General features: G+C 39.1%; 1 protein-coding gene across 2 annotated transcripts; it reads right to left on the reverse strand.

Annotated features, from left to right (window-relative positions):
• Nucleotides 1-9723: 9723 nt before the first annotated feature.
• LOC113140890 (SWI/SNF-related matrix-associated actin-dependent regulator of chromatin subfamily E member 1-like) lies at nt 9724-21482 on the reverse strand. 2 transcript variants are annotated; one of them, XM_026324991.1, is made up of 11 exons: nt 21407-21482; nt 20779-20836; nt 19681-19724; nt 18632-18730; nt 16669-16761; nt 15903-16034; nt 13562-13733; nt 13209-13381; nt 12980-13081; nt 12483-12735; nt 9724-11843 (listed from the first exon to the last, which is right to left on the reverse strand). In XM_026324991.1, exons 2-11 carry the CDS (start codon nt 20783-20785, stop codon nt 11494-11496), a joined length of 1425 nt encoding a protein of 474 aa, XP_026180776.1. In that variant the 5' UTR covers nt 20786-20836; nt 21407-21482; the 3' UTR covers nt 9724-11493. The 2 variants fall into 2 exon arrangements, with proteins under 2 accessions (XP_026180776.1, XP_026180777.1); XM_026324992.1 differs by having other exon boundaries at nt 9725-11843; nt 16681-16761.
• Nucleotides 21483-23472: the final 1990 nt, after the last annotated feature.

Below are 23472 nucleotides of genomic sequence, written 5' to 3' on the forward strand. Positions count from 1 at the left end.
TCGACCGGTTGGGGTGAGTGGATAGAGGGGAGAGAAAAGAGCAACAAACACATATTGTGCAGGTCGATGGGACCAGTAACTGCACATCAGCAATATACAGCTCCAGGGATGCCTGCAGAAGATATAGAGAGACAGAGCACAAACCACAGGAGAGAGAAGGCACAAAGTTAGTGACATTCAATTCAGCCATGTGAGAGGGGAGGAGAAGAGTGGAAAAAGACTAGGCTTTTTGAGTAATGGTTTGATTACTGCAATCTTCACCCTCCTGTACTGTTCAGGATGTTTTCATCCACCAAGGCTCATTTTTCACTCTTCATTTGGCCAGAACTTTCACTGTATTTCAGCAAATGGAATGATTTTTGGTGACAAACTTTCCATAGGTCAATAATACACTGTGGGCAAACTCACTACCCTTTCATTATGTTCAGATGAAAACATTCACTAAAATAAACTGCTGTAAAAACATATCAGATAAATATTTTTTTCATAAATCTGTTAGTCAACTTCAGTTCTGATCAAAACTAAATGTTTTAAAAAAAGTTCCAGGATTTTAATTCTTTAAATGCCAATTTCATAAGTGATGTCACAGATTTGAAATGATCTAAAAATCTTGGTGAATTAACATTTCTGAGAAAACACCCTGAATTTTGCTACATGTGGTTATCATACAATGATAAAAGGAGGGATGTGTAAAGGAAATTTTCACCTTGACATCACGTGTGAATGCAACAGACAGTACGTCTGCTACCTCCTTGTGTGACCTGTGTGAATTCAACAAAGACTTTTGACACTGCTTTGTATTTCAGTAGGAAGCAGAAGAAAATCCAGGTAGTCACACAGACTTGCTAATTATATTACTGACCACTGTGCATTGCCATGCCATTGAAACTGCTGAGTTGATATAAAAGTTTGCCATTTCCTTTGTCCTGGGTCAATTGGTATTGACCCGTTCTGCAGATTGTACGTCCTGCTTGTGACTCTGCTGCTAGTAGCTAGTGTTCCAACATCCGCAAATGGAAAATGCTCTCACAACTAGGGATCGAAGAGATACAACACATCATCCCTACCTGAGATTGGGTATCTAGCCCCAATAACAACAAGCTCCTCTGAGCTCAACACAAGAGCAAATGACCTGAGATTGAAGACCATGAGTAAGCTGAACACCTGGAACCTCTGCAGCTGGTTACCAAGAGTAAGTGAAGTATCCTCTGAAAGTCTACTAGAAGATGTGAATGCAGCATTACGAACAATCCCCACCACAGAGACGGCCCGTGGCATAGGTAGTATAGGCAAATGTTTATTCAAGATGGCGCTGCAAGAGCAGCAGCAAGTTATTTTATATACTTTGCACCGTACTGTTGCCCTGTAGCTGTGGTAACAATTGAATTTCCCCACTGTGGAATCAATAAAGAATTATCTTAGGGCACAGTCCAGCCAGGGGGCGCCACAAATGGGAGAAGAAAAAAAAAGTAACTATTGCTATTCTTATTATAGTAAAACTTGTTAGTACTATTATTTCTACATTTTAAAAAAAAAAACAAGTTCACATTAATTTAACTGCATATCAAAACCTATTAAATAATAATAATAATACTTTCCTAGGTCTCCCTCCCAGGTCCGGCTGGTTAGGCTGTACCTGCTCTCTGGGGGATGGCTGAGTTTTCTAATGTGACCCCACTGTCACCCCCAAAAGTGTTATCGACAACATGTGAAAAAGACCCAAACTGTCCAGGGAAGGAAAAAAAGAAGAGGCAGAGGAAAAACATGAAAACAGAGGTACACCAAAGATAATGTGATGAAATAATGTCTCTGTCTCTGCATTGCATTATCGAGCAGAGTGTAGAGTTCATTTGCTAACTTGCTTTTAAACGACAGTAGCCTTAGCCTAACAGGATTTGCTAATCAATAAAGACCTAGTTGTAAAGTCAGGTAATGTTACTGCAGCTGAGCATTATTGCCTAGGATGCCAAATTGGTCAGGGCCAGCACTGATGACTAAAATATTACTTTCACCACTATTATCTACCAGGATACTGTCTACCAGACTGAAAGCCCTCTGCCTCTGGCTTGGGGTTTAGGTCTGTTGGGACCAGGAGGTGGGGGATTTCTCTCCTCCTCTCTCTGTTTCTGTAACTCACTGTTTTCTTTGGCATGATTTCTTATATGCATGTATATGTTTGTTGTATTGCCTCTGTATACTGTATATACAAATTGTACAGCTTGATGTTGTTTCATTATCTGCCATAAAATATAGCCAGAGGTGGCCAGTAATGAAGTAAATTTATTTGAGTACTGGACTTCAGTAGTGTTTTTGAGAATTTGTACTTGAGTAATATTTTTTGGGGAAACTTATTACTTTTACTTCCCTACTATTGAATGATAAATATAATATAGTTTACTCCACAAGATTTCAATGAAGTGCAGAGAAATAGTTTTAAAACTGAAAGACAATTGACCGTGTTCATTAAGTTTCTTATTTGTGTGTGGTTTGTCCCACTTACACACCCTAAAGATACACACTATGGTATAGTAGGTGGTGGTATGCATTTTGAATGCTGGTTGCAAACTGCCAAGAAGAAGAAGAAGGTGAAGGTTTTCCTTATCGTGCTCAGATAAGGCAGTTTGTACTGTGCGTGGCTGTAATGATTCAGTCCTGGATCAGTCTTGGTTTAGTCTGCCTCTGGATTGGGGTTCTGGGTCTGTCGGGACCAGGGGGTGGGGGATTTCTCTCCTCCCCTCTCCGTTTCTGTAACTCACTGTTTTCTTTGGGATGATTTTTCATATGCTTGTATATTGCGCTGTGTTGTACATTTTCTTTTCTTATTAGAGGGTTTATCTATTTATCTTTTTTAATCTTTTAAATCTTTATTCTGCACAGTCTGGTGTGTTGCAATTGTATTTCACTACTGTTGTACTTTTACAACCACGTATGTGACAAATAAAAATTCTGAATTTGAATGTTGTTGAGCATATGGCTCCCTCTGTGAATGAAGGCGATTATGTCAATAGGAAGTCCTTCCACAGCATTAATGTACAGGTAAATAGTGGCCTTTAGCATTCATTATGAAAAATAATTCCATCACAGCTAATGCAGATTTTTTGTCCTGTGTGCTTAAGGTCATATGTGATGCATCACGTGATAACGAACATGGAAGCAAAGAGCCTGGACCTGTGTGCACTCACTCACAAAAACTTAATAAAAAGTTGTGTTTGATATCATTGAAACTGTGCCACCTCTGTCTTTAAAGCCTAGTGACTTCTAGTCTACACTAAACAATGTTTCCTGTTTCCCATTTACTGATTCTGTACAAACACTTTACTGAAAATAATAACTAGGATGGATGGCTCCTCTTCATTACCACATTCAGCAATACTCTGTGACATAAAAATGTGTGTTATACTATTGTATGATGTCATCAACTATTAAATGATCTATAAACCTGTATACATCAATAGCATGGCAGCAGACAAGGTTTCCTTATCATCATCCTATAATGGAAAACAATTTACCACTCTGATCTCCATTCTGTTCTGTTAGGACAATTCATTAGGAAGAATAAAAATACAACAGTAGGCCCATGGATTTCTGTTATAGTAGAAGGCTCAACCAAGCATATTACACCGTCAGTTACTGTTTGGAGGCAAAGTATAGATTAAATTATAACCCACAAATATCACAGCAATTTATGTGTTGTATGATTGGTCTGTACTGTCTTGAGAGTATCTGAAAACATTACAAAGAAGTAGCCTTTAGTATTCATCAGGTGAGGACTAGTCTTTTACCACTATAGAAGATCAATGTCACACCTCAGATATGTCGAATCACTGAGACAATGCTTTAAAAGGAAAGAAAACCAACAGTTTACAAAGACTAATGGGTCCTGACAGGTGCATGGAACAGATGAGTTTCCTCCAGCACTGCCTTCTACCATGGGTTGGCTGCAGTTCTGGGTGAGGACCATCTCCTCAGCCTGTGAGACAGGTGGTGGAGCTGGACCCCCACCTGTTCTCTGGGCGTCAGCCTATTAGCTATAAAAGTGGACATGAAACATGAATATTGAAACGGAACATTGCGAGATGTTTATTTTAGCCTACATAGGATATATCATACGCTACTAGCCCTAAATATGTGACGATGAATAATTCAATAATACCTACGCATTTGAAGGAGATTTTTATAGTTCATTTTAATTTGCTGCCATGTTCGTTTGGCACCTGTAGGGTCGCATCTGCATGGACATTGAACACGCTCAGAGGAGCACATCAATGTTGGAACACGAGAGGTTTAAAAAAAAATGTAAAGTGTTAAAAAAAAAAAAGTTTTAATAAAAAAGAATTTCAATACAGAGAATGAAAACAGTTACCCATTGACGCAGTCAGTAGTTTTCTGCCACGCTAACTCACGTTCTTTTGCTGCGGTGAATGTTGTTAAATACAGTGGGTACGGAAAGTATTCAGACCCCTTTAAATTTTTCACTCTTTGTGTCATTGCAGCCATTTGCCAAAATCAAAAAAGTTCATTTTATTTCTCATTAATGTACACTCAGCACCCCATCTTGACAGAAAAAAACAGAAATGTAGACATTTTTGCAAATTTATTAAAAAAGAAAAACTGAAATATCACATGGTCATAAGTATTCAGACCCTTTGCAGTGACACTCATATTTAACTCACATGCTGTCCATTTCTTCTGATCCTCCTTGAGATGGTTCTGCTCCTTCATTGGAGTCCAGCTGTGTTTAATTAAACTGATTGGACTTGATTAGGAAAGGCACACACCTGTCTATATAAGATCTTACAGCTCACAGTGCATGTCAGAGCAAATGAGAATCATGAGGTCGAAGGAACTGCCCAAGGAGCTCAGAGACAGAATTGTGGCAAGGCACAGATCTGGCCAAGGTTACAAAAGAATTTCTGCAGCACTCAAGGTTCCTAAGAGCACAGTGGCCTCCATAATCCTCAAATGGAAAAAGTGTGGGACGACCAGAACTCTTCCTAGACCTGGCCGTCCAGCCAAACTGAGCAATCGTGGGAGAAGAGCCTTGGTGAGAGAGGTAAAGAAGAACCCAAAGATCACTGTGGCTGAGCTCCAGAGATGCAGTAGGGAGATGGGAGAAAGTTCCACAAAGTCAACTATCACTGCAGCCCTCCACCAGTCAGGGCTTTATGGCAGAGTGGCCCGACGGAAGCCTCTCTTCAGTGCAAGACACATGAAAGCCTGCATAGAGTTTGCCAAAAAACACATGAAGGACTCCCAGACTATGAGAAATAAGATTCTCTGGTCTGATGAGACCAAGATTGAACTTTTTGGCGTTAATTCTAAGCGGTATGTGTGGAGAAAACCAGGCACTGCTCATCACCTGCCCAATACAATCCCTACAGTGAAACATGGTGGTGGGAGCATCATGTTGTGGGGGTGTTTTTCAGCTGCAGGGACAGGACGACTGGTTGCAATTGAAGGAAAGATGAATGTGGCCAAGTACAGAGATATCCTGGAAGAAAACCTCTTCCAGAGTGCTCAGGACCTCAGACTGGGCCAAAGGTTCACCTTTCAACAGGACAATGACCCTAAGCACACAGCTAAAATAACAAAGGAGTGGCTTTGGAACAACTCTGTGACCGTTCTTGACTGGCCCAGCCAGAGCCCTGACCTAAACCCAATTGAGCATCTCTGGAGAGACCTGAAAATGGCTGTCCACCAACGTTCACCATCCACCCTGACAGAACTGGAGAGGATCTGCAAGGAAGAATGGCAGAGGATCCCCAAATCCAGGTGTGAAAAACTTGTTGCATCACTCCCAAGAAGACTCATGGCTGTACTAGCTCAAAAGGGTGCTTCTACTCAATACTGAGCACAGGGTCTGAATACTTATGACCATGTGATATTTCAGTTTTTCTTTTTTAATAAATTTGCAAAAATTTCTACATTTCTGTTTTTTTCTGTCAAGATGGGGTGCTGAGTGTACATTAATGAGAAATAAAATGAACTTTTTTGATTTTGGCAAATGGCTGCAATGACACAAAGAGTGAAAAATTTAAAGGGGTCTGAATACTTTCCGTACCCACTGTATATGCTCTGGGCACTTACACAGACAGCCAGGTCGCCTCTTTGATGAAACTGCAGCATGCACACAGAAGAAAAACTGAAACTAATGCATGGATCTCATTACACTGGTATCAATCAATATCAATACCAACGTTGGTATCGATATTTAGATCGATACGTCCATCACTAGTATTCAGACCCTTTGCAGCAACACGTGAAAATTAGCGCAGGTGCCTCCCATGTCTTTTAGTCGTTGCTGAGATGTTTTTACACCCTGATTGGAGTCCACCTGTGGTACACCGACTGGACATCATCTAGAAAGGCCTGACAGCTGGCGACGCATACCAGAGCGAAAACTAAGCCATGAAGTCAAAGGAAGTGCCCGCAGAGGTATCTTTTGGTCATTTTTCCGTTCAAAGGCGGATACGATTAACAAATAAAACCAAGTGGTTATTAGATTTTTAAAATCCAAAAATTCAAATTGAAATACATTTTTCTTTTTCGTGGGTCTAAAGGGGATAACTGAAAATAAACTTTATGTAGCATAACCAAATACACAATAACGAAGAGGCAAAAACTAAAAACAGACACCAGATGTTGGCATCTCTTCTTCTTCTTTCCATTCGGAGCATTGTCGCCCCCTGTTGTTCTGTAACTAGAATGGTTCCTGTGTCTGTGACGTCATTGTAGTTTCGACAGTCATGTCCGTTTTTTTTGTTGACGGTAACCATGGCAGCCACGGAGCAACACGCCGATTTTCGAAACAATCAAAGAGTGTGCCTTAGTGGGGAACACGTGACTGCGGAAAAACTCCGTCGCATTTTTCTGTTAAATAAAAGTAACCTGAAGTAGACTCCACAGCACAGCTAGTCCTGCTACTGGGTACTCATTGGCTAACATTAGCCTTAGTTCACCTGTTAAGCTAAGGCAAAGGCAAATGTGTTTGCACCATTCATACACTACGCAATTCAAAGTGCTTTACAAGGCATAGAATTACATTAAAAGCATTGAAAAGAGCATCTAAACATAAAATAAATTTAAATCAAATCAAGTGAATTAAAATAAGACGTAAAAGCACATTAAGAAAACAAAGATAATTATTTGAAGGCAGCAGTAAACAGAGTTTTCAGTCCAGATTTGAATGAGCTGACAGTTGGAGCAGACCTCAGGTGTTCAGGAAGTTTGTTCCACAAGTGAGGAGCACAGTGACTGAATGCTGCTTCACTTTCTTTGGTTCTGGTTCTGGGAACACACAGTAGACCTGTCCCAGATGACCTGAGGGGACTGGAAACCTCATAGGGAACCAATATATCTTGGATATATTTTGGTCCACAACCATTTAGTGCTTTATAAACTAGCAATAAGATTTTAAAATCTATCCTTTGACTAACGGGAAGCCAGTGTAGTGATCTGAGAACTGGTGTGATATGGTCCAGTTTCCTGGTGTTTGTAAGGACTCTGGCAGCAGCATTCTGGATCAGCTGCAGCTGCCTGATTGACCTGTAAACAAGCCATTACAATAATCTAACCTACTAAATGCATGATGAAGGTAATGGAAGTCCTATTCACTATTCCACACATTTTATTTTGTTATTTATTATTACATAGTTTTTTTTATTGTTTCGAAAAACAGCGTAATGCTCCGTGGCGCACACGGTTACATCAACACGGGTGGTGTCTGCAGAAACTACAGTGACGTCACAGACGACGTAACCATTCAAATTAAAGAACAGCAGGGAAAACAATTTCAATTTGAATTGATAGTCTGAGCTGCAAAGATCCTGTGTGGAGATGGGACAAGAATCCAAAATAACAGCCATCACCCAAGTCCTCCACTGATCTTTAAGCAGAGTGGCTAGATGCAAGCCTCTCCTCAGTGCAAAACACATCAAAGCCTGCTTGGAGTTTGCAAAAAAAGCACCTGAAAGACTCTCAAACTGTTAGGAACAAGATTCTCTCATCTGATGAAGATTGAACTTTTTGGCCTCAATTCTAAACATCATGTCTGGAGGAAAGAAGACACCACTCGTCAGCTGCCCAGTACCATCCCAAAAGTGAAGCATGGTGGTGGCAGCATCAGGTGGGGGTGTTTTTCAGCAGCAGGAACTGGGAGACTGGTCAGGGTTGAGGGAAAGCTGAATGGACCAAAGTACTGAGATAGCCTCAATGAAAACCTGTTCCCTAGCACTCAGGACCTCAGACTTGGCTGAACGTTCAACCTTGCAACATGACAACGCTCCTACGCACACAGTCAAGACAACACAGGAGTGGCTTAGTGACATCTTTGTGACTGTTACAGTGAGCCCTAACTTGAACCTTGTCAAACAACTCTGGAGAGACCTGAAAATGCCACCAACCAACCAACCTGACTGAGCTTAAAAGGATTTGCAAAGAATGTCAGAAAATTCCCCAATCCAGGTGTGCAAAGCTTGTTACCCAAAAAGTAATTCACTTAATTCACTTAAAGTAATTCCAGTGGCTGGAAAGTAAAAGGTCTAAATATTTATTTAAATATACTTGTTTTTCCTTTTTAATAAATTTAGACATTTCTAAAAACTGTCATGTGGTACTGAGTGTAGATGGAGGAAAAAAGTTAAAACTATTGTATCAGGCTGCGACATAACAAAATTGAAAAAAAAGGGGGTTTGAATACTTACTGATTGCACTATATATAGACATACAGTGGGTACGGAAAATATTCAGACCCCTTTAAATTTTTCACTCTTTGTGTCATTGCAGCCATTTGCCAAAATCAAAAAAGTTCATTTTATTTCTCATTAATGTACACTCAGCACCCCATCTTGACAGAAAAAAACAGAAATGTAGAAATTTTTGCAAATTTATTAAAAAAGAAAAACTGAAATATCACATGGTCATAAGTATTCAGACCCTGTGCTCAGTATTGAGTAGAAGCATCCTTTTGAGCTAGTACAGCCATGAGTCTTCTTGGGAATGATGCAACAAGTTTTTCACACCTGGATTTGGGGATCCTCTGCCATTCTTCCTTGCAGATCCTCTCCAGTTCATTCATCTTTCCTTCAGTTGCAACCAGTCGTCCTGTCCCTGCAGCTGAAAAACACCCCCACAACATGATGCTCCCACCACCATGTTTCACTGTAGGGATTGTATTGGGCAGGTGATGAGCAGTGCCTGGTTTTCTCCACACATACCGCTTAGAATTAACGCCAAAAAGTTCAATCTTGGTCTCATCAGACCAGAGAATCTTATTTCTCATGGTCTGGGAGTCCTTCATGTGTTTTTGGGCAAACTCTATGCGGGCTTTCATGTGTCTTGCACTGAGAAGAGGCTTCCGTCGGGCCCCTCTGCCATAAAGCCCCGACTGGTGGAGGCAAATGGCTGCAATGACACAAAGAGTGAAAAATTTAAAGGGGTCTGAATACTTTCCGTACCCACTGTACAGTCATACACAATGGCAATGTTAATTTCAGTTTTAGAAGTCAGTTAAAATTCACTATATTCCTATTTCAGATCTCAGAAGGAAGGGAAAATACTAGACAATTACTAGTACTACCTGCTGGTATTGCAGAAAATTTCAACACAGCCACACAAAGAATTCATCTTTATTTAGACAACTAAGTTCAAACAGTACAAAAAAAAAAAAAAAAAAAGAAGCATATTACTAAGACCAAATTCAAGTAAGAAAACAAGTCCTTTAAATGCATAAGGTTACATTTGAGGGTAGTATGTGAATTTAAACGTGTGTGGTGTTAACAGCAACATACAGTGTAAATGACAAAAATGATCTTTTAAAAATAGCCTCTAGTGGTAGATAAGCTCATACATATGAAATGCTAATATTGCATGTTAGCTCTTTCTATTGAAAAACAGATGAATACAAGGGGAACAATAAACATTATTCTTATACTCGTAAGTCATTTTATCTTTCATAGCTTAAAAACACCCTGGAGGCATGCCAATCATTTCATCTTTTTTTCAGTTATCTTACACTTTTATTCTAATCAACAGTTTTCCTCAGCATCAGCTTTTTCAAGAATTGTTTAAATAACTTGCAGGATTAGGGTTAGTATTTAGTTCAGCATGCAGAATGTGAGTGCACAAATTATTAAAAGGTGGTTCCCTCTTCTCCAACATCAGACTTGGAAACAATTATCTGCACTACCAAAATATGTGTCCTCCCCAGCCAAACTGAAACGAGCACAAGTTTAATATGAAGGCAGAATTTGATTATACTCATCTAAAAACTTCCACTAGATCTCTAAAAACACAAAGTAACAGCAGTATTCAGGTAAATCACAAACTGATAAGACTACAATACTCTGAGGGGGAGCTGATTTGAATGTTTATACATAAAGGCTGAGTAATAGACAGGTACATGTATGTGCTTGCACATAACAGTCATCAGTACCGGCTCTACACAGTGGAGGTTATTTGAGGTTCTGCATTTGAATTGTGCATGTATAAGAAAAAAATGGTCCCACTACAACTGATTGAAATCCATTAAACCTTTAGTTCATGTCATAGACAACTACATTAGCAGTACTGATCAATGCATACATTGCTCTGACTGGAGTGCCCCTCTCACAGTAGGACACTCATTATAGCTGAAATGGTTATTAACAAGAGGAAAATAATCACCAACAGTTTAATCACTGATATCGGCTCAATTGTTTTCCAAGTAGAAACAAGAGAATCTCAAATTTTCTCTAGTTCAATCCCTTCAAATGTGAGCATCCGTTACTTTTCTCTGGCATATGAATCTAAACTATCTTTGGGTTTTGGATTGTTGGTCATTTGGAGGAAAAAAAAAAAAAAAAAAAAAAAAATTGTGAATATGGACCCTGCCAACTGAAAAAGTATCAGGATTATCAGGTGGATCATGGACAGTTATGGTCAACAGGAGCACATTAACAGTGACATTAAGTGATAAGCTTGATACCAGCCTACCTCACTGGCTGGTGGGACCTGATACCCTGATTGTTCCTGCTCAGCATCTGCCATTTTCCAGCCCCACAGTGTCCTGTTTTAAGTCCATATATGGTTATTTCAGACTAAGAAATTGGCATGATTAGAAAAGAGGAATGGCTTGTTTCAATTCCTGGAGCACAAACCCAGTCAGGTCAAATTTTGTAATCACTGTTGTCATTTTACTTCTACCATCAAAGCATGCTGAGTAAATTTAAAGGAAGCATACACAAATTATTCCCATATCACCAAACATTCTAATTTCCCCCTGGGGTTTTGTTTGGTCCAGCTATATGCAACTGGATGAAACCTTGCATGAACTCTTGAATGAAATATCTGCCATTTCTTGACCTTAATTAACAGACCCTTGACAATTATTTCCAATCCTAAACTTAACTGTGCTAAGGTGGCCACCAAGTCCCAGTTCTACATGTGAACAGGACTACAAGAGAGCTGCAGCACAGGGAGGACTTCTACAACTACCACAGTGTTTCTCACAAACTATTACATATCATACTGTTGACTGCTCTGGCTGGGGGGCAGTAGTGGTCGTGGGGCTGGTTCTTCTGAGGCAGAGGCAATTGGCGTGGTGGCCATGTTAGGGTTAGCCACACCAAGGTTGGTTTCCTGGGCCACTGGGGGATCTGTGGCTGCTGCTCCAGGGTTGATGTCTGAAGGTGGCGGAGGCATGCTACTGTTGCTTCCTTCATCGCTGGGGGCACTGCTGCTGGGGGTGCTGCTCTCTCTGGGGGCCTCAGGGCTCGGGATTGTTTTATCAGAGGCAGAAGAGGGGTGCTCGGATGCAGGAGGCAGAACAGGCTGAGGGTCAGACAAGAGCTCTGTAGGCGTTTCATCTGGGGAAAGAATAAGAGATTGAAGTGAAATATAACCTCTGATCAAATTAATTTTATTGCTGGCTATATTCTAACTAAGGTTCTTGATGATTTGAGAGATGCAAGCTTTTTGCTAAAACAGTGCAATTTCAACTGTCCCTTGACAAGGTGTGCTCAGAGACAGGTCAACAGGAGGCTCTGCCACTCAGATCTCATGAATGATTAAAAATAAATTAATTGGAACTGATAATATTGAGCCCTGTGATGGACTGGTGACCTGTCCAAGGTGTACCCCTCCCCTGCATTTCATCCACAGAGAGCTTGGATAGGCTCCAGCAGATCCCTGTGACCCTGGTTAGGAATAAGCAGGTATAGATGATGGATGGATGGATGGATGGATGAATATTGACTGCTGAAGCACACACAGTGGCAGATAAAAGAGTGTTTGCTAAACTCAGCACTCCCATGGGAACTTGGAAGGAAGTCATGGAGGGGAGGGTATCAAATGTACAACAAAGAATCTCCAATACATAACAACATAGCTCAGTTACTGGCTTGATGATGAAAAAAAAAAAGGAAGTGGCAAAAGGAGAACACAGACCAGCTCCCAGAAGCCTTCGAGAGAGAGCTACCAAAAACCTGTTGAAAAGAGGCGAGTACCTGTCTCCATTGGTGTCGGCTTTTCCTCGTCTTTGGTCCCTGAGGTGGGCGTGCTGCTAGCATTATCACTGCTCTGTTCTGCAGCTTTGTTTTCAGCAGCTTCATTCTGTTGCTGAGCCTGCTCAACAGCTTTCTCTGCCTGCTCAGCTGCCTCTCGCTCCCTCTCCTCCACCCGGCGCCTTGCAGCCTCTTCAGCAGCAGCCATCTCTGCTGCTAACTTCTCCATGTCCACCTCAACCTTCTGACTGCAAAGCTGGACACAGGAAACACTGGCTTCAACATTCTACTTTTGGACAAGAGCTTTCAGTTGCTCACTAATACTTCATTACTGTATGTAAATAAAAACAGGTGAAAATATCCTTGTCTTTTAGGGAACGTTCTACAAAAAACCTCAGTGGTTGCTCGTAATTCTATATGGATGTTTTGTGAATTGGAATGAACCCTTATCCACACTACATGTTCAGCTTCAATTTCTTGATGAATAAGTCCTGCTGTACCCGCTTGAGTTCAGTGTTGAATGAGTCAGTGGTCTCCAGGAATCGTCTCTTCTTGTCCTGATGCCGATCCTCAATCTGCAGAAGTTCTGCCTCCAACTTCCTCTGAAACACAGACGCATGTATGTCTGTAAAGGTTATTAGTAACTGACATTTGTTCTGTGTACATGACAGGACAATATCATTCTTTAACAGTAACAGGCTTTTCAGAAAACCTGTCCTTTCAGCCTACCTGATGCACCATAAGAGACTGAACCTGCCTCTTGAGGACCTGCATGCGGGCTGTGGTGACCACTGAGCGGACATCAGGCACTACAATCTCACTGAGGATGTCACTGATGAGCCGGTGGTTCCTTTGGAAGCGAGCAGCTGCTGTATGCTTTACTGAAAACCCATCATCATAGTCTGGACGGGGGGGAATAAGGTTAACGGTTAGTTTCACACATGCTCAGTATAAAGTTAAAACCAAAATCAATTTATATGACCAGGAAAAGAATTGCTTTCCCATTTTCTCATGGTCAATACACAGACTTTTACTTCTATTCAAGCCAGTGATATCTTAAAAGGTAGACATGTAAAACTTGCCATCTGGGTCTTCAGCAGGCTGAATGCTCATGTAGGGCTCTCCTTTGTCCATACGACTCTGTCTCTGCCGGCTCTCCTCCTCCATTGCAGCCTCAGCCCGGTTCTTGGCGTTGACATAGGCCAGATAGGCTGGTGAGTTGTGATACGCCTTCAAAGAGTCATTATACTCAATCTAGGGAGGCAGACAGAAAAAGCAAATAATATACTAAGCAAGTTGACAATTTTGTTGATTGATAAACTACACTCCCTGGTTTCTCCTCTTGTAGAAACTACATTTGCCATATGCCACTTTTCCATTATACAGTTTTAGCAGTACTCGGCTCTACTCCACTCCAGTTTTGGTAATTTTGCATTACAATTGAGTACCACCTCAATGTGGGCGGGTCATCATAGCACTTGGTTCTACATTTATTAGAAAAGTTATAGAAAAAGCACTACTGAGAAAATGAGTAGCAGTCCTACTGTGGACAGCCACTGTAAAAACACATAGGTCACCTATGGAAGAATAGAGCTCCAGTTAGTGAGGATTTGCACAATGGTTCAATTCACATTCTATAAATGTACTGTAAATAATTGTTTTTGTGCAACTGCATAGCAAACATTTGTAATTTGATTATAAAGCAGTATGAGGTGGATTGATAATTAACCATGTGGTCATGCTGATGTATGCAAATTAGTCCTGTGGTCTGAATTTAATGTTACATTTAATGTAAACAAAAATGAATTTTCCTTTGTTAATGAAGAGGTATAATTGCAATACTTTATAATACTGCATGTGCATCAGCTAAGTCAGCTAACATGGTGTGACTGTACAGACACCATGGAACTGCATGCTTTCTAGCCACACACTTTCTAAGTTATAATAATAACACTATGTTCACAGTTCTACTACGCACTTCTATGTTGCTTTTACATGTCTGGTGGATTATAAGAGATGTTTGCAAAATCTAAAGTTAAACAATAGACCTAATGGTTAATCACTATTTTTTTGGGTTGCTGAGATGAAATTTAGGTGGGCCTGAGCACCTCTAAAAAGGGTCTAAAATTGACCCTCCTTAAAGTAACATTTCATATCACCTTAAATATATATAGCTTTGAAAAATAAGATATGAAGCTATGCTATTTCCTCCCATGACATTTTTTTTTTCACTCTTCCAAAAGTTAGTTAACTTCCACTTGTCCACATCCTCTGAGGTCTGATAGAAAGTTGAAAATTGACAAGTGTCAGCGTAACACAGGTCCCACAAGAAGAACACTAGGTTCAGGGTGCACTTGCTTGTAACCGGATTAATTAGCTCATTGGGTGATTACGATTATGTTAAAATTGGCAAAAATCTACCCAATTAATTGGTGGACAACTAACTTTTACTCTGATTCACCACAGCATTTAACGCAAGACCACAGTCAGTGTCAAAGTATATATAGAGATTATTCAGACTGGGGATGAACACACAATATGTATGTCATCGTTACAAGACAGATCTTAAAAGAGGCAGGATTAATAAATATAGTTCTTGGGTAACAAACTAACAGACTACTATCGAACCAGAACTATTAACTTCTCACAATTTGGGCATTTCCAGTAGCACTCGGCTCAGCTTTTTGGGTTATTCCTTAGGGGATAGTACCTGGTAACAGGTACTTGTTTAGTACGCCCTTGTCTGACCACGAAACAAAAACCTGGCATTTTTAAAAACCAGCAACAGGAACCGTTTGTCTTCGCATTTTTAGAGTGTTTAAGTGAGGCAAATGGGTAACGCTACACACTAAACAACACTGTGGTCCTATGAGCAGGAGGTTCAGTTTCACACTGCTGAGTTATGATGGCCCCGCCCAAGCTGAGGTGGGACTCAATTGTAATGTAAAACAACCTAAACCCAGTCGGGTCCAGCTGACTAGTGCTAAATCTGTAAAATGTAAAAGGGACAAATGTAAACTGCTGCAGATTAATGTGACCCTTGTACCCCCTACTCTAGTTCCATGTGTGATGGAGGGTACGATGGCCATGAGCGATCATGTGAAAATGGGATTCCCTGTCTAGAGCCAGTGTTTGGTTTGTCCGTTCTAGTCTACTGTAGAAAAATTACTAGAGACCAGCTCTCTATGTAGATTTAAAAGGCTCGTTCTTAAAAACTAAGAAATGCAATGGTTGGTAGGTTACACACTAATGAATACTATATTTAATATATTATATATTTCAGCTAATAGAGCCCTCAAAATATCACACAATGTAACTTTAAAGTTTGTAAAAGTGACTGATCCTGGAACTGAAAACAAAAGCCCACTTTCTCTAATTCATTTCTGAAGTATTACATGCACCTGAACCCTTCTGCCAGCTCACCTTCTCAGCCTCATACTCATTCAGGTAATCCTGTTTCTCCTCATCAGTCAGGTCCCTCCACATCCCTCCAATAATCTTTCCAATCTCCCACAGCTTCAGGTCCGGGTTGGATGCCTTCACTTGGTCCCATACCTTACATGTGTAAACACACATACACAAACACAGAGAGAAATAACATTTGGTCACTACCAGGCAAATGCAGTTAATTGCAAAATGAAATCACTGCAAGATAAGAAAGCAAATAAAGGGAGCAATGCAAAGAAAAGTTGTTTTTTTTGTTTTTACTGTATCTTCTATTGTCAACCAAACAGAAACAGCAATCACGTGATTTGATCATGCTGGTAGACTCCTAAGGGTTAAAAAAATGTAAAGCATGCAGTATTACAATAATGGTGGAATGAAATGAAAAATTTCTACACAATATTCTATCAAACCACCAGTTTCACATCAGTGCAGATGTTTTTTATATCATTGCATGCTAAATTTTTCATGTTTAGAATTTGGGAAGCAGGAAGGGGTTAAGGGAGGAAAAGAAAAAGCATGAGCAGACAACATAATGAAACAGGGATATACTATAACTGCTCTTTAGCATCATAAGCAGAGGAGGTTACTATAAGCAAACAGGGTAACAGCTGAGAGACTCCACTAGCTGAGGTGGAGGTGAAGGCGTCATAGCTTGGCTGTTTCCCACCCTCAAACCCCTGCAACCTTTCAGGGGGTTGGAAGGACAAGCAGTAAAAGCAGACACCGTGGATGGGTGTCTTACCTTCCTGCTTACCTTCCGGCTGTACCGCATGTAAGGCATCAGTGGCTTGTCTGGAGGTTTGGGTGGCTTTGGGACAGTGATGCCTGAAGAGTTCTGTTGAAGTAAGGGGAACAAAGAAGGGGAGAAAAGTCTATATGAGGATATGGAAGTATTATCGAAGATTAGACAATTGCAAATCAAAACATCATAAAACATCAGCTGTTTATGGTCTCATGATGGTGAAGCTTATGTAAAAGGTAAAATAAGAGGTGCACATGTAAGCAGGACAATACATTACATGGAAATGATCCTGAACTGGATTAAATGCATTTACACACAATTATGGATGTAAATTCATTTAGCAACCAATAGCTGCATTGCTACAGGCATGTGGGTATAGTGGTCAAAACATCGGAAACTACATCAGGTATCTGGAAATTCATTAAGTATGTTCATGTTTGCATTGCCACCACTTACCAAGTAACTTGAGGACTAGGCATTTTAACTAAAAGCTTAAAAAAAAAAAAAAAAAAAAAAAAAAAAAAAAATTCTTCCCAGCTTCTAAATCAAAAGACAGGTCCACATTTTAAAAACAGTAGTGATGTAAAAGTACAATATTTCCCTGCAAAATCCCTCCAAAATAAAGTAGTAGTATAATGTGGCATGTAAATATTGTAAATACATTGCCCCCAAAAAACATAACCCATTCTTGAATCAAAATCTAAGATGCAAAAGAGAATCCAATAAATATTAATGACAGAAGGTATTTGTGCTTAAAGCATCTGTGCTGAATGATCCATTCAACTGTGTTGAGAGAAAAATAACCACAAAAAAAAAAACAAATCTAGTGTATAACGGTGTCTTAACTGATGTCGCAAAATACTTTGTGTGGCTAAATGAGCTCTAACCCCTAGAGCACCAGTGTGCCCCTGATGTGACAAACTTAAAAGCACTTTAATAATGTACTAAATACACTAAATAATACACTAAATACTTTGATAGAGTGGTTTCTGTGAAACAATGCAAATATCTTCATCAATGTTTTTACACAGAATGTACATCCCGGAAATACATCAAAGAGCTCTGAGGATTTACGTTGTACATTCTGATATCTCATGAGGGATGTTGACATTTAGTTTCTGCAATTTCTAAAGCAGAAAAAAGCAGAATCCAAGAATATAAGTTTTGTTATGGGCCAATAAGTTCCCATGCTGGAAAAGGCTTAATATGTAAATATCTAGTTATTATAGATATATATCTATATTATATATCTAGTTATAAGTTAATTATATATCTAGTTATAAGTTAACTCAATAAGTAATGCGGACTGTGTGGTTTGGGTCACACAAAAATTTGTTGTCAACTAGTAAAATTAACTAATAGTTGCAATCAGCCGAAGTACAACAGAGCTGCTAACATCATGCACTGAATCCTACTTAACTGACGTTTACTGTAAGACTGGGGAAATTATGGAAAAAGAAACTGTGAGCCTGGTAAGAGAGCTGCTAACATGAAACTGTAGACAACAAATCACACAAGTTTATGCAGCAAATAATCTATATTCCGATACCACCTCCTTTTTTCGTTTACCTTTCAGAATCATTATACCCCTACCACATTTTCTGTCATGTATTACTACAAGCCCATGTCTTACTCTATTTCACAGATTGTCTGCATTACGTTACTCTTGACTATGATTTTACCAAATGACAATTCTGTGCATTTCCAACATCCATAAAAACACTCCATCTTTCAATCTTTCATATAAAAACAATTTTTACTATAACATTTTTCATCATCATTCCAACAGCCCCTGACTTTATCTCCATGTTCTAAGCCTTTTTCACATTCCTGTCATTCCATTTTCCCCTCAAAGCTGTGGCACCGATTTAGGGCAATATATTTTCTTACTACCCTCCCTCTTATCCAGAACCCATCCCCTTTATATGTTTTCTTTTTTCAAATCCCTCCATTAATTCATTACCCTGCTGGACCCTCCGGAGCTCCCTCCCAGCCGGAGGTTGTTGTACGCCAGATGGCTGTAAGGATTGTAGCCCACAAACCCTGGGGTGGAAGGCATTTGCTGATGAAGACAAATGAGACAAAACACGAATGAGAAATGGCTCACATACAACAGGAGGAAGAGGGATAAACAAATAAGTGCCGACATTCAGAATGAGTGTGAATGTTACATGTACATTAGGATCTCGCCACAAACCCAATTTACAAGTCGCATTTTTTTGCATCACTACTGACTTAACTTCACACAGTGTTGTGTACTGTTACTCAACACAGCATAATAAAAATCATCAAAATGAATCATATTGATTCTAGTACTGTACACAGATGCCTACTAACAAAAGTTAGAAAATTTGATGTCTAGGATTTTAAACCAGATTTTGAGGAAACTTTTTTGCCAGCACCAAACTAAATCCTTGTGCACAAAACCTTAAAAAAAAAAATGGTGGCATGACAGGAAAAAGCAGAAGCGAGAGTGATAATGAAGAGCTGAACAAGAGATGTGGGAACCTCTGTATTAAAACAGAAAAAAATAAATAATAATAAAAAAAATTAAAAATCAAAGGAATACGAAATGTTGAGAAAGAGCGATTAAGACAGCAAGAAAAACTAAATAAAAAGAAACCAGAAGGAATGTAAGAGAGCCTGTTGGCCATTGTGATTGTTAAGACTAAATCTGAAAGTTGGACACTTTAGGGGCTGAGTCATGGCAACTGGACTTCTAGTTTTTAGGTCAAAATGTTTCACTACTCATCATGTAGCTTCAACAGTCTAAGAGAAAGCCAATAGGCTCACAACCACTTCAGGAAGGTGGGTCTAACAACTCTCGATTTACATAGTTCACCTAATGAGCTTATTGGGTTCCATACCAGCTTTCTTTTAGACTGATGAAGCTACTCGGATGAGAAATGAAACATTTCGACCTAAAAACTAGAAGCCCAGTTACCATGACTCAACCTCTAGATAACTTCACCTGGACAACTGACAATCTCCACATATACATTGGACACTTACTGTGGTTGGGGCAAGAGGAGGGGGAGGGGCGTAAGACGGTCGTTCTGTCCAGGGAGGAAGAATGCAAATAAGTGTCAGTATGTTATCAAAATATGTGTCATACGTATGTGTCAATATATAGTATGTCCATACTATGTCATGCCAAAGACACACACTCTATATGTCTTTGACTTATGTAAATTGAATAACGTCATATCACAGATGACCCTCAAAGGTACGAATGCATAATTATGGGTAGTGTTTTCACAGTTTCAATATCAATAACCGCCTTGACACCAATATGAAACAATATATACTGGAATTAAGGATGACAGAACCTGACAGAGTGCTGCCCAGTATCAGACATCAATAGCAAATAACAGCAATAAAAATAGGTCCTGAAAAACAATAGTCAGTCTAATTTTTAATGGGTATTGTGATTCCTTTCTAATACTGGTATGTGGTGCAACACTAACTATAGGTAATGACTATTACAGAGTAGGGGGTCAAGGTCATGACCAACATAATATGCAGACCCATTTTTGAACACTTTCTATTGAAGATTTCATTTTAAATGGATAAAATTAAATTTTACTCATCAATTTACACCAAATGGTCAGAGGTGAACTGTTAATTACTTTACACAATTTGAAATAGTTTTGCTTTTGGAGAAAGAGTTGTTGTGGATTTACATCTTAATATTTCAGGTTACCTGAAAACTAACTCATTTCCTCCAAGCTAGTTTCCCATTGCAGTTAAAGTATTATAGATAGTGTACATTACTGGTCTCAAAGCAGGACTGTGAAAAGCTGCCTATTTGCAATAATTAATTTCAACTAGCTTTAGCACTTCTACATATGACTAATCTGCATTAGTGAAAAAGGAAGTCAGGGCTATGAACACTGAAAACAACACATAACTTTATCATACTGGATCTTTCATAAGACGGATGTAACACCTGTGACTGTTGCCACTAATAGCGTCTGCTCCTAAGGGCTATGAATGACAACAAGATAAAACGTCGCTATTCACTTGTGATCTCGACTATAACAAGAACATGACCGTCACCAATGGAGTGAACTTTTGATATTTCTATCAATAACCTGAATATTTACTTACTTGACATTGTAGCTCAAGACTGCGTTAAGGAGCACCAACTACTGTCATATTGGATAACCTGGTTAAGAAAACATAAAAGGGAAAAGAATTAGTTAACGTTACACGAATTAGCTCAACACAAAGCACTGCACTATTACACATAAGTCGTTTGGTAGACAAAAACCGTTGAATTGAACCAGTAACTTAAATTTGTCACCAACTCTGATAGCCATTAACAATGCCTGACTACGTTTAAAACCAGGCTTCACCGGCCTGGCCTAACGTTACTTACCAAACATGCTAACACAAAAGACAATTCGACCCCAAATGAAAGTCAATATCGAATTAATGGTATTTACAAGTAAATTTATTCTCAAAAACCGCGGTCACGCACACAAATACATCACACGACATAAAGAATGGCTGACATTTGAACCAGCCTGGTCAACTTGGTTAGCTAACAGCTAGGTTAGCGGGTGAAGCTAGGCTAAGGTGCGTAGAAGTGGAGATAATAACACACTCCATCATCCACCGATAATCATCCAATGGTAAACAATGCACATATTAAGTAACTCCTACATCAATGTTACATAAAATCAATGACGAACATTTTAAATTATTCTGTTAGCAACAACGTAAAATGACTTACTGAACTGTCCTTTGTTCACTGGTCTCTCTACTGGGCCGCTCCTTCTACCTTTCATGCAGAAACCGGAAGAATTATTGTTCTTGTTCTTTCAATTTATTGGCGGATTGCAAACCAGCAAGAAGGGGCATACCGCCACCTACTGTAGCGGAGTATGAGAGACGCATGGCTTTGAAATGATTTATTCCAAATTAAACAGAGGCCTCCTCTATATCTCTATATGTGGTTTCCTAATTCTGTCTCCATCACATAATGCATTAGTGCCCTTCTAAGTGCCCTTGTTTCTTGACTTAGACTCAATAATGATTTAGAGCTCCATTCCTGACCTCCCTCCTGTACTATTCCTCTTAGAAGCTTATCTCATTGTGCTGCAGAACTGAGAAGTTGAGGAGATTCTTTGTCTCCACAGCCATTAGACTTTTTAACATTAACTGCTGATATTATATATAGTAAATTTTTTGTTTAAAGTAAATATAAGAGCTGCCGGACAGTCAGAATTCCCCCCATGGGGGATGAATAAAGTATCTATATATCGATCCATCCATCGGTCCGTCCGTCCGTCTATCTATCTATCCATCTATCTATCTATCTATCTATCTATCTATCTATACTGTATCTGTGGCATTGCATAATAACATGTTCAACACCTCCCGGAGTGCCATGCCAGCAGCAAAGATACATCTGACTTTTCCCCACTAAATACAAGATTGATCTTACATCTGCATGTCCAATCCTTAACCATGTGAATATCACCTCCTCTCTGCTCCTAGAGGATGTTCCTCTGATCTGTCTTACATTAACTGATTTCAGTATTCTATGGTAATGTCTCCCTTTAGTGTCCAAAACCGATTCTCTCTGCCATGCAAGGTATCTGTTAGATATCTGTTAGTCTGTTGTATAGATTGATATTAAATTCTGTAATGTGTATACCTATACCTATACCTATGCCCGTTATCAGGATTCTTAGAGCCATCTGTATATATCGTAATATATTTATAAAACTGTCTGTCTAGCCAATTCTTCTTGTCTTCCAGCAGTTGTAAATTAACATGAACATCTGGGAAAATGTATGGGTATACATTACTTAGTACTACATATGGACTATAGTTTAGATCTTTTAAGGCATATTTCTCTGCTATCTTACCTATTCCAGTCAAATCCTTTATCATTAAATTTTGTGTATTCCCAACATTAATCTAGTACTTTGGTGGTGGGATGTTCATTTCCACATTCTTTCAGTCTGACCCAGTATGCTAGTGAGAGTTTCTCTCATCTAAGGTGTAGTGGTAACTCTGCAGCTTCTACTAACAGCATGAACTGGTGAAGTTCTCATAGCTCCTATAGACAGCCTCAATCAACAACAGATCTTATTAGGGCTTGATTTACATCTAATAATGACTGTATGTCCACTCCCCAGTCATAACCACATGTTTTTTTTAAATTATTATATCTATATTCTAGTTACTACTATTTATTTACTATTTATTATTCTATTTACTATTATTTATTTATTTATCTAATTACTATCTATTTACTATTTATTATTATATCTATATTCTTATAAGATTTAATACTTTTTTACGTTTTATTTCTATCTGCTTTATATGGGATTTCCAAGTATTGTTTTCATCAAGCCATAATCCTAGATATTTGAATTCTTCCACTCTTTCTAAATGCTTTGCATATAAAAATAAATCTATATTTGTCAGTATTTTCTTTTGTGAAAATATCATAAAGCATATTTTTGTTACTGAAATTTTGAAACCTCATTCATATGACCAGCTTTCAACAATATGTAGAGCTTTCTGAATATTTTTAATCACGTGATTCACATTTCACCCTCGTTTCCATATTGCCCTGTCTTCTGTATATAATGTAGTGTTTACTACATGTACAGTACATCCCTAAAGATATCATTTAACATAATGTTAAACAAGACCGGACTGATTACACTTCCTTGACGTGTTCCGTTTTCTATTTTAAATTCATTTGATATGGATGATCCTATTTTAACCCTAAATGTTCGTTGTGATAGGAAGTCCATTATCCAATTATACATCTTTTCTTCT

Source organism: Mastacembelus armatus, chromosome 8, assembly GCF_900324485.2.
Source record: "Mastacembelus armatus chromosome 8, fMasArm1.2, whole genome shotgun sequence".
Lineage (NCBI taxonomy): Eukaryota > Metazoa > Chordata > Actinopteri > Synbranchiformes > Mastacembelidae > Mastacembelus > Mastacembelus armatus.